This window comes from Numida meleagris, chromosome 18 (assembly GCF_002078875.1).
Source record: "Numida meleagris isolate 19003 breed g44 Domestic line chromosome 18, NumMel1.0, whole genome shotgun sequence".
NCBI lineage: Eukaryota > Metazoa > Chordata > Aves > Galliformes > Numididae > Numida > Numida meleagris.
In genome coordinates, this window is record NC_034426.1 from 5084271 (window position 1) to 5101465 (window position 17195).

The following is a 17195-nucleotide window of genomic DNA, read 5'->3' on the forward strand; positions in this document are numbered from 1 at the left end:
ACAGTGGCTTTACTATTAAAAAAATAAAAATCTATTGGGGCAAGCTTTCTTGACTTCGGTTCCCAAGCGTTAGGAAAAGAATCCTTGAATGTGACTTTTCTTAGGTGTAGAGGTTCAGAAATACACAGAATCCACCACTCACAGACAACGCATGGTGACTTCTTCAGTGCTTTCAAATGAAAATCAGTTTATTAAAAAGGAAAACTGGTTTCTTTTGTTCCAGCCAAAGAAGACAGTAGAAAGGAGGTCTCGTGGCAAGATAAAATGAACATGGATCAGTAAAGTCAAATAGCTATAGTGTGTTTCATGTTTTCGGAACATAGCTTTTTGCTGTGGGCACCAAATCTTTCTGATAAATCTGTGTGTGATCTCTGATGTGGGCTTTGCACTCTTACTGGATGTTTGCGTGCTCTCACCCTCCGAACAGTTAGTGCTTGTGCTTTGCTAGTTGTGCTCAGCTAATAGAACGCCATTAAGAATCTGGCACCACGCAGCTAAGTGTGCTGTTGCTCACAGCATTGTTCACTCTCAACTGCTGGCCAACATGTCTATGCAGCTTAATGGCAAGAGAACTATTTCAGTATGTGCTGCTTAAAAGTTATTGTTAGCAAACTGTATGGAGGAAGTGTGCTGCAGTTATTTCATAGTGCTTTCAAATGCAATTATTGTGTTTATTTCAAGATCGTCTGCAGTGTAACAGTTGCAGCGTATCTGGCTGCAAACCTAGGGTGTGTCAGAACAAAAAGATTAAATATTGCTGATAAGGATTTCTGGAAAACGCAGAGATGAGCTATCTTGAAAGCTTAGTGTATGCTGTAATGATGGTGTGCTAGCAAAATAAATGATCCTTGATCTGCCTGCAGCACCCATTAGGTTGAATTATGTTTTCCAGTTACCTTGTGGTGTGTCAGAAGATCACGGTCCAGTGTTTCTAGCAAGTGTCATCTTGCAATCCATATGATAGGGAAGGTGCAAAATGGGAATCTCCTAAATCTCAGGAGGTGAATTTATGCAATTAGCTTAGTGCGACTGCAGTATTCACCTAATTGATCCAAAGTAAAGTCCTTGCAAAAAGCAAAGCTAGCCTTTTTGAAATGAGGAAGATTTTTCTAAAATACAGAAGCTGAAGCTGGAGGTGAAATTTATTCTGATGAAGTATTTGCTTTACTGTCACGCTAAAGATAAAATTAACATAATGCAACCGAACAGCTGAATGGTGCACTGGTGCTGCTGCTGCTATCTTTTCCTCTAATGGAATATTGCTCATTTTATTTTAATTATTTACTTAACAGACTGAACCCATGGAATAGAAGATGCAATGGATATTTCTTGCACAGAAGGTAATAGAAATGCTTGCAGTCTTGTTCAGTTGCTCTTCTTGGTTTAGTTAAGGTGATCTTTTTAAACTTATTTAACTCCACGCAAGATTCTGGGTAAGAAAAATATGAAAATAGAGGTCTTGGTTCAGGATCTGTAAAAGTCACACTGAGGTAAGTTACAGTGGTGAGAGCTACAAAAGCATAGCTTATGGTTTGAGAATCACTGTGCAGTTCTACGTGGCTCATTACAATTTATAGCTCTTAAACTGGTTGCATTCTTCTATATCCAAAAGCAGTATGCTGCATGAATATAGCCAGCATAGATATCAGTATGTGGCCACAGATATAGCTTCTTCTGTAGCCCTAAATATAGCCAAAGTATCATGCCAATTAGAAATAATGGATATAAATGTTTTACAAAGATTAATTGCAGATGTTTATTTTGGAATCAGTAGGGAAACCGTAATCTTCTCATGTAGTCAATGTTAAAATGACTACTTCACGTTGCCAGTTACATCTTTGAAAAAGGTATTTAAAACAAATATTTCTAAAACGGTCTTTCTGAGAAACCAAATTAACTTCCCAGCAGTAATTAGTGCTTGCACATTGTAACGAAGGAGACGCTTTCAGTGTCTAGATGCAGCCCGCTTCCACAAGTTCTTTGAATGCAAGTGGAAATTCAGATTTGTGTCTAAATGTGTTTTTGGGAAGAAGTCTGATAGCAGACTGAAAAGGCAGCTCCATTCTGTGGAGGAGAGCTCGTAATGGCTCTTCTTTGTTTAACAGTAACTTCACACACTGAGATAATGGTGGTTGCTTGTAATTATGCAGTATTTCCGTAAATTAAATGTGGTTTAAAGGATAAAAACAGTACTACATTGAGCCCAAAAAACTTCTTTTTTCTCTTTCTTTAGAAGAACACTGCTGCCTTTTCAATGGAAGTGATGTTACAAGGACTGTCCCACTGAGATCAATGAGGTGTACTGCTCATGGCCTGCTTTTCTCACAGTTCTCTACCCCATTACTTTCCTGCTCTTTTCTTTTTGTTCAAGGTTTTGTTGTTGTGAGCGCATGTAAACCTGTTTATAAAAAAAACAAAAACACTAAAAAAATCACTGTTAAGTGTAGAACTGTATTACATGTAAACAACTACTTCTAAGGATTTAAAAAACGCAGAACAGCGCCTGTGTCTGAAATTGCCATTCTGTCGTCTTAATCCCAATCCTCCATCCCCAAGGGTCTTTTTGTTTCTTATTTTATTTTTTTTCTCCCATTAGCAGTTTGGTTTTCAGTGTATGAAGCTTTCAGAAGGGTGGTCTGTGCTCGTCCTAAACGATTTTTGGTGGAACAGTTTTGTTTTATTGACGTGTGGAAATGGTTTAAATATCTTTTATTTAAAAAAAAAAAGATAAATGACATGTACAATTACAATTCAATGATCTTTTGTATTTTATTTTTCAAAATAAATGCTTTAAATGTGACCTTTTTTTTTCTTTTGCCTCGGAGTTGGAATTGAAATGATTCAGGTGTTGGGTTGCTGAGATGGAGATGTCATCTGTGATGCGTTCTGAGCGGTCACAGACACGGGTTGGTGGCCGGACTTGGTGACCTTAGTGGTCTTTCCAGCCTTAATGGTTCTATGAGTGATTCTGTGATTCTATCTAATGTCTTGGCTGTGGATCTCTTTAAGGTTTGCTGTTGGGTGAGTTTTCTTTGCTTTAGGAGCTGGGCAATGGGACGAAATGAATGTGGGTACCCCAGTGAGAGGTGTGTGGGCTGTAAAGTGTCATTTGTTTCCCACAGGGGTAGGCAGGGAGGCTTTAGCCTATCGAATTTCTTCACCCAGAGCAGCTGTGTTGAGACAGGTGGTGATGGTGAGGAAATGGCTGCTTCTGAAGGACGTTCCTTCCAGCTCATAGCACAGTGCAGGGAGATGTATATCCTAAAGCTCTGGGTGCCCATCAGCTGCTGTTCTGTACCGGAACATCCCTATTGAGGTAAGTTGGGTTGGTTTGGTTTGGGGTTTTGTTTTGGTTGCCTTTTCTGACCTGGCACTCAGCCCACTGAATTATCCACAGGGTTATACACCGAGTTTACCTAAAGGCTTTTTTTTTTTTCTTTCCCAGATTGCTTCTGTTTACCCAAATTCTGCTTCTTAACGATGTGAAAGAGCTTTATTTTCTTTCAGTTCCTTTGGTTTCTGCACTTCTTCTTGCAGTGATTTGATTGTATTTCATAAACCAGCAGCAGAAAGCACCTACGCTTTTAGGTGCCTGCGGGAAAGGAATTCGCCTCAGTTACCCAACTGAGCACCAGATCCTTCCCAGGACAGAAGAGATGTAAAAGTGTTGCGGGAGCGCCCCCTAGTGCCCACGCAGAGCAGTGCCGCCCTTCAGCGCGGTGAGTCCCGCCCCGCTTCCCGCCCTTTTCTCTGAGGTGGTTGCCGGTGTTTCCCCGCAGTTCCTCAGCGCCGCCGCCAGGGGGCATGTGGGAAATGGCGGTCTGAGGGGAGGGCGCTGCTCTCACCTGTCAAGCTGCCAGGACCCAGCTGTGCTGACCCCGCTGATGCTTAACAGGACCTGGCAAGGTGCTTAGCCAGAGCTGGCGTTTAGCTGCCTAATTAATTCTTAATTCACCGAGCACCAGGCTTGCCTACACAGCCTTTACCTCCAATCAGAACTCTGATTGGACACCCTGCCCTGTGTTGGCGTAAGGCAATTGCTGCTGGTGTGGAACCTGCCCCTTACACACAGTGTGTCCTGCTTTTAAGCATCTCTCTGTGGTGTAATGTAGAAGTTACGGTGTGCTTCCATCACAGTCTGCGACATGTCTTACTAATAACAAGTTATACTAACTGTGTGGAGTTTTACAGTCCAATTCACAACACAGTTCAGGGATTCTTGCCCTGTTTCAGAACGTCTGTTTGCTCTTCCTGCACAGATTATTAGAATTGCTGTATCTGGACGCCCTATCTCTTCTGCTTTGCTCACACAAGCTTTTCATCATGTGAATTCCTTGGAAAATCTTGCAGAGAGAACACAAGTCCTGCCCCACTCGGTCCTTGTAGGAACCCTGAAGAAGGGAGAGGTTTTTGAACAGCCAGGTTGGCATCGCCCTGAATACCAGCTCCTGTGGGTGAGCTGTAATAACACCCGTGTGGGTTAGCACATCCCTTGTGTTGGGTTCACAGATCTCTGCACTGATGGCAGACTTTGGTCATGTCATCTCTTTGTCACTTTTCTATAGGGGTGTAACTTTGCCAGCAGCAATGGAACCTCAGAAGGTATTTAGGAGAAAGCTGCTGAAACCAGTCTGGAAAAGCTGAGGGTACAGCAGTGCTTTGAGAGGCTTTTTTTTTTTTCATTCTCAGCATAAAGTAAGACCTAGCACTGCTCTGGGGTTGCTGCCATTGCCCAGGGAATGAAGCACGACTCGCAGGTCCAGTTCAGTGACCTTTCTTTGGTGTGCGTGTATGAGACAGTATCTGAGCAGTCAGTAAAGCGCGGGGAAGCAGTCCGGGCCATTTCAATGAGCTCGTAAACTGGGAGGAGGGATTTCTGGTAGAGCTGGATGGTTCTGACGTGGTTCAAATAAATACTTGATTTAAAAATCATTTTGTTGAGTGATGATGCATTCTCGTTAATTTTCTGTTGAGCTGGCCCTAGGCATCCTGGAGCATGAAGTGGATGTGTTTACTTAGTTTACATAAACAAAGTGAACCCTGTAACTTTATTGTGATGGTTAATAGAGACATACTGCATGTGCCTTGAGTAGAGAGGAGTGCATGTTGAGATGGATGGATATTCCTCATGCAGTGCAGAAACTGGGATGTCAGAAACCTGGCCAGCCATTGGTTTGTTTCTCTTCCAGGTCAGCTCTTTGTTCCAGTGAGCATTCACCATCCCGTGTCTCTGGATGGACGGGAAGTGAAGCAAACGCAGAGAGGAATGTCAGTTATCCCTCAGTGAACGCCAGCAAACAGGTTAAACTCGCCAGAGATCAGTCCTTTCCTTCTGTTATCACAAAGCTTACTCATAAAATCCTGCACTAATTATGGGCTGAGATCTTACAGTCTGAGCCTCGCTATCTAGGAGGTTGTGTAGCAGTTCTAAGGGTTATTGCTCATAGTAATGAACTTATACTCTCACATTTTCTTTTCCTAAACCTCGATTTCTTGCTAACGGAGGATCACGAACGGATCTTCCCCTGAGCTGGGTGCTGTAGGCACCCTCACCCCGAGCACGGTGCCTGTATCAGCAATTAGCTGGGCACAACAGTTAATCGTAGCCATAAATATTTGATGCCATTTCTCCTTGTTGCTGGGGATTATAAGCAATCGTTATGAAACATTGACGTAGTCGAGAAGCAGCGACCAGGTACCAGATGCCCCTTCTCCTTTAATAATTTACAGTGCTTGGAGAGAGGCGGGGAGCGAGACGGGACCTGTGCCGGTGTCACCGCGTCCGGGCGTTGCGATGCGCGGCAGCCGGGACAGCACCGAGTTATGTAACGCGGGGCCGCCGCTCCGCACCTGGAGCCCGGGGCGCGCCCCCGCCAGCAGGAGGCCGGAGAGGCGCGGGAGCGCGCTCTGCCGCGGGCCTATCGCTGCCGGCGGGCGGGCCGCCCACATCCCGCCAGCCAATGGCAGCGCGCGGCCGTACGCTGCGCAGCCAATGGGCGCCGGGCTCGTACCCCGCGGCTGGTGGGGCCGTGCTGGCGGAGGAGCCCCGCTGGCCGCGGCCCAGCCCCGCCCGCCGGTGCCGGCGCTGTCCGTGGGCCGGTCCCCGTGCAGCCGCCAGCTCGTGCCCCGCCCGCCACGTGACCCTCCGCAGCCGCGTGGGGAGGGAGGGAGGGCGCGCGCCTGACCGGGGTCTCGCTTCCCCTGAGCAGTGTCGCGGCTGCTGCTGGGCAGAGCCAGAGGGATGGTGGTAGTCACAGGGCAGAGCAAAGGGAGCGGAGACCCGGATGAGGCCATGTCGAGCTCGGATGCAGAGGATGACTTCCAAGAGCCAGCCACTCCCACGGCCACCCAGGCGGGCCAGGCGCTGCCGCTGCTGCCCCAGCAGGTAAGGGCTGTTCGCTGCCCAGCCCCGCGCATCGCAGCTCCCGCTGCTCAGTGCCGCGAGCCTCCGCCTCTCCTGGGCTGTCAGCGCACGTCCAGCTCGGTTTGGAGCCAAGCCCTTGAATAAAGCGACTCCTTTGCGTTTTACTCGTGTAGCCTGGCTGCATTGCTCCCAGTCTCCATCCCTGCTCGGGCTTGACAAATACAAACAAGTCTTTATTCTGGCAGCGAGGCGTCTTACGGTATGATGCTAAGATTTTGGGGCCTGCTGTCAGCCTCGTGTAAGTGCAGAATCACTGATTTGTCAGTGTGCTGTAAAGGAACCAATGGAGCAGCAGCCAAGTGCAGGTGCCAGGGCTGGCTTGGGAGTACGTACCTCCTCCCCTTTCTTTCCCTTATTTTTCTGCATGGGAAAGGAGGGTTTGTTTTGTTTTTCTGATTTTTTTTTTTTTCCCTTGCTAGGAGCCAAAAGGAGGCATTCATGCTTTTAACAGATATCTGGTATTAAAGCTGTAGTGACTACTGCTGTTCCAGATTTCTATCTAAAATTCACCGATTACACCCAGAAACCAACCCAGGTATTCAGGGTGTTAACCCTTGAAGCTCACTGCTTTATGAGAGCAGGGCAGAGGCATTTGTCAGACCAAGTTCTGCTATGGCGGCACAGATTGTACGCTGGGTGCTCTACAGATCCCCGCTCACTTGGCCTGTGCGTAACTACAGCGCACTGGGGGCTCGTTGCTGACGGTGCGATCGCTTTTCCAGTTTCCAGAAGTTGTTCCACTGAACGTCGGAGGCATGCATTTCACAACAAGGCTGTCAACACTGAGACGTTACGAGGACACGATGCTGGCGGCTATGTTCAGCGGAAGGCACTACATCCCCACAGACGCCGAAGGCAGATACTTCATCGACAGAGATGGAACTTACTTTGGGTATGTGCGCTGTATGCTTCCAAAGTGGTGGCTAAGGAAAATAATAAGTTTTACGCTTATTTCTTCTAGTTAGACGATGTCTGGGTAGCAGGTTTTAGGAAAATGTGATTGGCATGCATCCACGACTTGAAAACAACTCAAAGAGAAAATGCATTGCAGCGATCACCATTGAGTATTCTTTATTTTGTTCTTAAGGGCTTAAGCTTTACAGTGGAGATGGAAGAGCAGCTGATAATGTTCTAGAGGACCAATTCCCGACATCTCCTCCAGAACATCTGCTTGCAAAGTATCAAGCTGTTTTGATGTTTTAAGAAAGAATGTGTTTGACTCTTGACTGGTTTATTCCAATCCACCTTATTAAAATTACAGTGATTAGAGAAAAGTTTCAGTTCCTGAAAAAATTCCAGTTCTATGAAGATCTTTTTTCATGTTGTGTCTTTTCATCACATTTTTCATTACCTGTTTCCCCTGAATTGAATATGCAAGGGGAAGTATTGTTGCAGTTTAACTAATACATGTCTGGCAATAAAAGTGGCCAGCTGACGCAGTATCTGTGCCTCCAATGGGTTAGTAACTTTCTAAGAAGAAAAAACTATCAAAGTATATATGCTGTTTGCTAAGCAAATAACTTACCTCTGGAGCTCTTCAGAAATATGCTAGATTAAAGCGTGACTGTGGGAGAGGGAAACAATGCTTAAAGAATTTCTTCAAGTAATTTTTTGCTGACAGTGCCATATACTTGCACTTTCAGGATTCAATTTGAACTTTGTAGCCTGTGTGTAGCTTCTCATTTTTTTTAATAAAAATTACCTTGTGTTTGATTTCTGTTTGAATTGGTGTGAGATCACTAGGAAACACAAACATCATTTCTTGCACTGTTCATGGGTTAGGGTCTTTACCCAAAGCACACTTTGCAATTTAGCTTATGTTACTTGTTTGTCCTTGACACCTCCTTAATCCCTTCAGCAGAGAAGGACTGATTTATTTTCAAAGCATGCTTGAACTGTACCTTAATATGGGACAGAAATAGATCAAGCCACTCTGAAAATAATCATAATTTTACATTTGGCAATTGAGAAGTTCCTGCCATCTTGTTGGAGAACCAGTTCGTTTGTGATGTTACTGATCTGAATTCAAAATGCAGTGGGAACAGGGAGCCAAGTTAGTCCTTGTTACATGAAGATTGCAGTAATACTTGTTTTACTTGATACGGTCAATAGTACTTGATTAATGCTTATCAGATTATTTATTTTCCTATTAAAACTCTTGTGGTTTAACAGTGTTTCAGAATCACAAAGAAATATTCTTTTTTTCTGTTTTTTTCTTGTACAAATGGATATGACCCTGATCCTGTGAAGGGAACATCTTTGCAAATGCACCATCCATTCACATGCAATCTTGGTGTCTGATTCTCCAGGAAAATCAAAAAGACCCTCTTGTCTCAGACTGAAATCTGAAATACAGCGACTGCGATCTCTTTCCCATAAAATGCCCTTTTCTATTTCAAGGGGTTACTCCTCCAACTTTTTGTTAAAATATGTTTGTTTGGGTTTTTTTTGTTTTGTTTTTTTTTTTTTTGGAATTAATTTTGACATTAACAGGGTTGAAAACGTGAATTATTGGAATTGTGGACTTGGAAGTGGAAAATGCTTAGAAAAACATTGACTGGAAATGTAACTCATGCTTATTTCAGTTACTGAAGATTAAGGATTTCTGTCTCAGTAGAGTAAACAATGAATACACAGTGTTTCCTTTCCCACGCACAAGAGTTTTGGTGGACACTTGTTAATTCTTAGTATTTCTGTCCTTTTTTTAGAGACATACTTAACTTTCTGCGATCTGGTGACTTGCCACCGAGAGAACGAGTGAGGTCAGTTTACAAGGAAGCTCAGTATTATTCCATAGGACCATTGCTAGACCATCTAGAGGATGTCCAGCCTCTGAAAGGAGAGAAAGTTAGACAAGCTTTCCTGGGCCTAATGCCATACTACAAAGGTAAATAAAGAAGCATTGACTGTTGTTTCTACCATGATCTGAGTAGTATACTTGGTGCTTTTAGGCCTCCTTTCAGACTAATTCCACTGTATGTCATAAGTTTCTTATGTACCTTTCATGCTGCTTAGATCTCTGAGGCTTTCACGTGAGATTTGTTCCTGCTGCATCTGAGGTTGTGAATTTTTTATGCTGTCTTAAAGGGGAGCCAGATCTAGGCCACAACATGCAAGGCTTGTCACTGAGCAGGAACGTCTCTGTGCCTCTGTATTTGTTCTGCTAGAACCTGCAATGGAGTAGGTTCAGGCATGTGGTTAAGGACACCAAGCTCACAAGAGAACTGAGCCTGATGTATTTAATATAGAATGTCTCTATCTGCATCCATCTTTCTGTTACTGCTAATACTATATTAAGAATAACATGTAAACACTGAAGTAATATATTTCACGTGGAAAAAAAATGCATTTATTTTCTTTTACTCGGTGTTTCATTGTTACTTTCAACTTTTGTTTCTTAGATCATTTGGAACGGATAATTGAAATAGCAAAGCTTAGAGCTATGCAAAGAAAAGCAAGATTTGCGAAACTGAAAGTCTGTGTCTTCAAAGAGGAGATGCCCATCACTCCCTATGAATGCCCACATTTCAATTCTTTACGTTTTGAAAGAAGTGAAAGTGAGGCAAAGCTGTTTGAACATCACTGCGAAGTAGATGTATCTTTTGGACCTTGGGAGGCTGTGGCTGATGTATATGACCTTCTACACTGTATTGTGACAGACCTGTCTGATAGAGGGATAACTGTGGATCACCAGTGTATTGGTGTGTGTGATAAACACCTGATAAATCACTATTACTGCAAGCGTCCTATCTATGAGTTCAAGATCACTTGGTGGTGAGTTATTTTGTCCAGAATGGTGCAGGAGATGAAAGGACTTCTAGATGACAATTGCTTTTAATATTTTTGCAACATGTCTCTGGAAATGCATTGCTGCTAACATATATTGGAATCAGTCTGCTGAAACGTTGGCTAGTGCTTAGCTGTTCAGCAAGGAGGGACCTGTCACAGAGGTTTTTCAACCTCTGCAATATTAAAAAAACAACCAAACAGCCTGAAACAAAAGACTGTTGGCTCAGGTACCTTAATGAGGCACAAAACTGAATCACCTCATGGAAATTATGGAGAGGAGTGTCTAACATTTTTCTTTTTTAAATGTGCCACCTACTGTGTGGCTTCAGCACCATTGTCTGCAAGGTGGATGTGACGGATCTCAGCCTCAGGTGCTAGTAATGCTGATAGAACGTGGTTCAATTCTACCCACTTCCAAATGTTTCAGTCACTACGTAAGCTTGCCACTTTATAAATTAATACCCCGCACAGAGATCCTGCAAGTGTAATTCTGATGTAATAGACAATTTCAGAAAAATAGAGGTGTATGGTTGTGAAGATTAAGCTATATATTATTTTTTAAATTAAGAATCTGCATTGTGAATTATAACATTTAGTTGTTTCTGTTATTATAAAAAGGAACAGCAGATTTGGAAAGTATTCCTTATTGCTTTTAGGAATACTTACCATTCATGAAAGACTTGTGCCTGTTTTTAGCCTTAGAAGTTCTAAATGTTTACAGTGTCTACAAAAAGAAACTCTGTAGAATCAGGTCGTTTGCAGAGGCTTTTGGTGAATGAGTAACTCCACGTTATGTTCCTGTTAGCAGAAGTATTAAGAATATTTAACGTGTATTATTTTATTACTGACTCTTTTTACATTCTGTGCTATCAGACTTTGTTTTAGAGCTAGTCAAATGGTGGTGCAAGACAAGTGCTTCCTTCTCAACTTCTTCAGACACTTAACTCTAACTTCCAGCATTCTTGCTGACACTTCTTTGTGTAATATCAGCACCTTTTCTTTTTTTCATCCTTCATATTCAAATATTTCTCCAGTTACCCACCAGTGTATCTGGGAAGTGAATTTATTTCCACGCTGAAAGAGGCAGCTGGTGCAGAGCCATGTTCTTTTCAGAAGGTAATTTTTGCTCTTCTGACGTTAGTAACCATCTGCTGAAGCTCCATTACTTTATGTCCAAAACTGAAAGATAGATGGAGTGATCTGAAGGTGCTGCTGTTGTGAGGGACAGAAAATGAAAGCGTTGTTCAAAAAGATCCCACTTGAAGTGGCCTCACAGGAATCTTGAGGAGGGAGGGAATGTATATGTTGGCATATTGCATTCCACTGGATTCATTAATCCAAGAATCTTGCTTAATTACATTTCTGACCAAAATACTTTACAGGCGTGTTAATTATAATATTAGTTACCTGAGATAACTTTTAGAATAACGATGAAAAACTTGATGATAAAATTGTCTCGTAAAAAGTATTTTGAAAAGGCTCATTGTTTGCCTTGATTAACGTTCACACTTCTGTGTATTTAATTTAGAAATTGTTATTAAATTGTCTCTCAGAGGTGGGGATGTAAAGTTCTAAGGAGCTCTTTCCAAGTGCTTGTTTAGAGCGCATCGCTGTCAAGTGCTGAGGTTCAGGTCCAGAGTTGAAACTTCAAAATGGAGTGACGCTGGGAGGAGGGAGGCGAATCTCACTGAGTTGTATTTGGATCTTCTTTTCAGTTTTTCAATTCAATCTTTCTTTGGATTTAATTGCTCCTTAAATACTGGCCTTTGTGTTACAAGTCCCTGTGCCTGTATTTGACGGCCTAAAATCACAAATCAAACAAACCTTCCCTAAACTGAGAGGAAGCTTGCATCATTTCTTCTCTACTCTGCTGGCTTCTCTCCCCCCAGGAATCTTAAATTGCAAACCACAGTTTGTAACAAACTGATGTAAAACCTTAAAGCTGAGGCTTACAAAGTTTTGGCTGCTTGTATACTTCTGAGTTTACTCAGGGGCTGCAATGAGAATCCCAGTTTTACTGGAGTATTCTCTTGTTATTTTTCCGCCACTTCCCATATCCGTGCTTACATGGGATGTAATTCTGGTTTGAATTTCAGCACCGCTTATTGAAATGAAGCAGTCTGTTTTAACAGTGATTTCTTTCTTTATTTTTGGCTTTAAATGTTGTTTAGCTGTTATCCTAGGGAAGCTGTGACAAAATTCCTGCTTAAACCATGTTTGTTATTTCTTAATGCGCACGTGCTGATATTTTGTAATTTTTTTTTCTCCTGTTAATTGTTTAAATAAGTGAGAAAGTAAGGACAACTGCCTAACTCAAAAGATGAAAATGAAAATCTGGGTCTGTATCAATTGCATCTTAACTGAAACTTTCATCCTTCGTATCTTCCAGCGGACGGAAATAATGAAGTGCAATATGGAAAGGGAAAACACAGATTTGAGCCAGCGTGCTTTCATTTAACTCATACATTGTGTGTTGTGATTTGTACAGGTTAACAATACTGTTACTAACTACGCTTGTTCTAAGCAGTCTTTGTTTACAATGGTTTAAATTATATTGCATTAGTATGTATTTGCTTTTTGACAGAAACAGAAGAGTAGTGCAGGTGGATGTCAGGGAGTGTAACCCAATAACTGGTTTATATGATGTTACTGACTTTTCTTGGCATATGGCATAAATTCTGAAATTCTTAGTTTGCAACAAAAATGTGAGTAGCTGATCTACTAAATCAATGTTTAAGATCATTGGGTTTTTATATCATAAATACTTTATCATCGTCTAATTAAACTAAATGCCTATGTAGTACTGCTTTTTTTTTCCTTCTTGTTAAGCTATTTCTTTATGTCTGGCCAGGCTAGAGGTCTGCTAGGACATACTTAACTGTTTCTCTGTGGTTTTCTCACTTTAATATCTTCATTGCTTCTTTTCCACACGTGTAACCCTGCAGATACCCTGTGGCTGCAAGCAGCTGCGATGTTCTTGGGCAGCTTGGCCACGCATTACATGGTTTCAGGTCATCACTCTGATGTTGTGATGGACGTCATGTCTGCAGATATTAAAAGGACAACGTATGTCAGTCCATTTAGCTCATTCACCGTGAAGGAAAGATGGTTTTCGTTCCATTTTCTGAGACTGGCTGCATGCCAATTTTGGTTCCAGATTGATGTACAGGAACACATGTTTAGATGTACAGAAACATGTTTACAAACAACTTTTTTTTTCCCTCCTAAATGAGAAGTCTCAAATATTTTTGAAGCACAGATTGGACATCTGGATTTCAGAGGTTTCTCTGATACTTACGAATAGCAGGGAGTGATGGTGAGATAGTCAAAGGCTGTTTGTTTAAAAAGTAGAGCTGTTAGATACATTTGAAGTTGCTGTGTGTGTAAACACATGAAATTAGTGTGGTTTTTTTTTTAGCATAGTGCAAAAAGAGGTCCTAACGTCAGTGCTTAGAATAAGCAACCTGGCCAATTTCACATCACATCAAACACTTCTGCATCAGTTTTGCTTTGTAACACAGGAAGGATGCCTACTTGGTAAAACACTCGTGATATAAAAAAGATATTTGTGCGGTGGTGAGTATTCAGCATTTATATAAGCATCCATTTAATGACTGTTGATTTCAACAGTTAAAAAACCAAACAAGCCCCCAGCGTAACTTGGTGCAAGCTCCTGAACTTGAATACCACAATACGTAATAATCTGAAAGACTCATTGCTGAGCCTCCAGCTGCCCTGGGGGGAAGTGAAGGTGCTAGCATCCTAGCATCCCTTATCCTGGTACATGTCTTCTTCCAAAACTGCTGGATGTTTTTAAAGCTGATTTTACCCAAGCCTGTTATCAGGGATCAGTTTCTGCATTGATGAGGGTTTGGGGTTCTTTGTTTGGAGGGTTTTTAGGTTTCCATTATCCAAATTGCTATAGCAGCTGAGCTGTAGTTCCTGCAGCAGAAAATTCGGCATAACCCTTGTGATGGATTTTTAAATTTTAAGAATTTTGCCTGGGAGATACATCGTGATGTAGTAAATACATGTATTTGTTAGTGTGGATATTTCTGAGATTTTGTTGGTTTGTTTAGCTCTGTAATACTAATTCCTGAAGCTAGCACGAGATGCAAGGAATGAGATCAGCACTGGGTTTCTGATAAACCTGCTTAAGCCTTAAACATCCCCCACACTCGTTTTGTAAAATCACTCATCCCAGAGGTGTTCAATATATGAAAAAGTTAAGGCTATTATAGTTGCAGGAGAATTGAGAATCCTCCCTGATTGTCTCCATGAGTTCTTCAGGGGATAAATACCTGTTGATTCAGTTGCAGCCTCCATTCTTCTGCTCTACTTGGGTGAGCCAAGTAGTCACTGGGTTGGCTCTGGCTAGCTTAGGTCCTTGGAGGCAAAAGTCAAAGACTTGTCACCACGTGAGGAGTGGATAAGATTGTGAGATTTGCATAAGCACGTAATGTGACTTCTAGTGAAGTGATTGTTAAATTTCCAGCAGATTTTAAAGGGTTTGGATACATTAAACTGTTCCAAGTGATAGCTTTGTTAAACTGTAATCTAGTTTGAGCCCTATTGTTCTAATGTGCATTTGCTTAAGACGTATGGACCAGTTCTTTTATTTATGGTTCTCAGCGGAACCTGGAGCTGAGTGAGTGCAGATCACAGCCCCCCAGGCCTGAATATAACTTTGTTTCGCACGTATCATGTGCATTGAGTATGTGCTGCTTATTGCAAAAATTAAAGTGGGAGGGAATTAGTTCTGCTGTGTATTTTCCCAGGGAAATACCTTGCTAGGAATGGGAATACTTCGGTGAGATCCCGCTCTGTGCTTTCCCACATCTCCATTTTACAGATAAGAGGCATAAGGAGATGAGGTGTCTCGCTTGAAGATTCACGATGAGATAACAGCTCTCTGGATTGCCCCGGTTCCTTCCCCTTTCTTTAACTTCTGAAATGAACCATTTCTGTGTGCAGGACGTGCAGTACTTCTCTCTACTGCACCCTTGGATTTTTTGCTCGGTGAACACCCACTCTGCTCCAACCACTCGGACTTTGAGAATACTACTGTGTTGTGACTGACAGCGGCCACGGAATCGGTGAAATCTTGTTACTAACAAAAAACACCCGAGGAACTTACACAATCTTATTTGCTGAGTAATCCCTTTACATTCACTCTCGTCCTGTATTTTTACTTAAGACTGATTAAAAAAAAGTTAAGCTCGTGTATCTTTTAATCTGATGTCTGTTTTGTAGCAATGTATATTCAGGCTAAGTGTTCCCGCTTTGGCAGAGCAGTATTTCTCACCATTCATGTGAGGTCAGTCATAGCGTCCAGTCCCTGTAGCAGCCTGGCTAACCTTGACTGTGTTCTTCCAGTTCACGTGTGCAAGTTCACTGTCTTGTGATATAACAAGTGCAAGAAAATGCAAAGGCTGTGGATTAAACTGGGAAATTCAGCAGACTGGTGAGGTGGCCGCTGGGTCACGCTGCTTGAATGTCAGCATTGCTGAAACATAATTTCATTTAAACAAAGGAAAACCTCCAGTCCTTTCATTGCCTTTCTGAAATAAGCTAGTTTTCAGAGGATAATTATGTTACAATGTTCTGTATATACTCTTCTAACTGGAAATAGCTTTCCAGATCAGCAGTTCTTACTCATTTTACTGACACAGGTTTAGTATCAGTTTAGTATCAGTTTACCTACACTTTCACTGTGACTTTTATAAAGGGGTTTTGTTTTGCTGAATTATAAGTTGGGTGTCTGTATGCATTGTAACCCCCTAATGCATTTGAAAATCCAGCCTGGATGCTAATGATTGAGGTTTGGAATTATCACCAAATATTTTAATGAAGTTAATGTGCGATGTTTAGTATTGTGGGTACTGTGGTACTTTACTGAAAAACCAAATGGAGTAAGAAATACAGGTAATAATATATCCTGTTTTTTTTAAATTCTACAGAAGACAAGCGTGTACATGCAGTTTCTGTTGTGCAATAAAAGTATATTATCCTGAAAATAGCTAGGATCTGGCTAACCTAGTCTGCAGCTCCTGCACTACCCCTCTTTGTGCTCTGTGTGACTTGAGTTTGCCTTTCATGACTGTACATGATAATTAAGACAGCAGTCACCCTTCCGAGCTCTTCTTAACGGCACCAGCCAACAACTCACCCATCAGCACTTCCTTCACAGATGGTACTTGTGCAGCCTGACTGGTATCTGATAATCTGAGTTCTGCTTCCTTCCTTGTGTTCCCACCCATACACGTACACACACAGCCCCGAGGAGTTCTGAGCAGCTCTCCGTGCTCTGAAAGAAGTTACGTTTCAGGATTGGTTTAGCTGGCTGGGTCCTGAGGTGTTTTCCATTTCTTCAGCCCATTCTCTTGCTGTCTGTGTGTCTTACCCAGGTGATGCTTGTCTTCACAACTGTTGACCTCCACTGTAAGGAAAACGTAAGACACCAAACCATCACACGGCAGCACGGTGTAGGCAAGAAGGGAAAGAGGAAGCGGTTTCAAACAGCCGTAGCTGTTAATTTTCCTGAGCATTCCTGGGAGCAGGCAGGTGCAGGGAGCGGTGCCCGGGTTTTGATGTGAAAGCGAAGCAGCACCCAGTGTGTGCAGTGCGCCTGGCACAGCGGAGCGGGAGGCCGAAGATGTTCGTCCCTGGAAAGAATCAGTCCTGCTCCCACCTGGATCTTGTGTGCCACGCAGGGGCTGTGGGTGCCCGCACTGCAGCTAATGGAAATCTGCTTTCGCTGTGCCCGTTTCTGTGCGACCTTTGGGCTGTGGCTGTGAACCCACTGCTCGCCGAAGGAGCCCTGAAGCGGCAGGGCGTTCCTCGCAGCCCTGGCGTATTCCTCCAACAGTTTCGCTTTGGAACGCTTGACGTGAATTGCCTTCAAGACACACTTCGTCCTTTAGCGAGAGAACTGCAGCAGCTCAGCCTGCGCTCCGCACCCGGAGCCCAGCCCGCACACCTC

The 17195-nt window shown here is 42.8% G+C and overlaps 2 protein-coding genes across 7 annotated transcripts in view; both read left to right on the plus strand.

The window, feature by feature from the left end:
* TPST1 (tyrosylprotein sulfotransferase 1) overlaps window positions 1-2800 on the plus strand; it is a 34274-nt gene extending 31474 nt beyond the window's left edge. For 4 of the 5 annotated variants that reach the window (XM_021416019.1, XM_021416018.1, XM_021416020.1 and 1 more), the window contains 3 exons: window positions 224-297; window positions 1293-1340; window positions 2234-2800. In XM_021416019.1, the coding sequence (XP_021271694.1) occupies window positions 224-268 (45 nt within the window). In that variant the 3' untranslated portion in view covers window positions 269-297; window positions 1293-1340; window positions 2234-2800. The remainder of the gene's footprint in view (window positions 1-223; window positions 298-1292; window positions 1341-2233) is intronic. The other variant, XM_021416022.1, reaches the window with a different exon arrangement.
* On the plus strand, window positions 2911-15447 carry KCTD7 (potassium channel tetramerization domain containing 7). 2 transcript variants are annotated; one of them, XM_021416024.1, is made up of 5 exons: window positions 2911-5301; window positions 6210-6385; window positions 7147-7316; window positions 9133-9311; window positions 9826-15447. In XM_021416024.1, exons 2-5 carry the CDS (start codon window positions 6242-6244, stop codon window positions 10200-10202), a joined length of 870 nt encoding a protein of 289 aa, XP_021271699.1. In that variant the 5' UTR covers window positions 2911-5301; window positions 6210-6241; the 3' UTR covers window positions 10203-15447. The 2 variants fall into 2 exon arrangements, with proteins under 2 accessions (XP_021271699.1, XP_021271700.1); XM_021416025.1 differs by lacking the exon at window positions 2911-5301 and having other exon boundaries at window positions 6043-6385.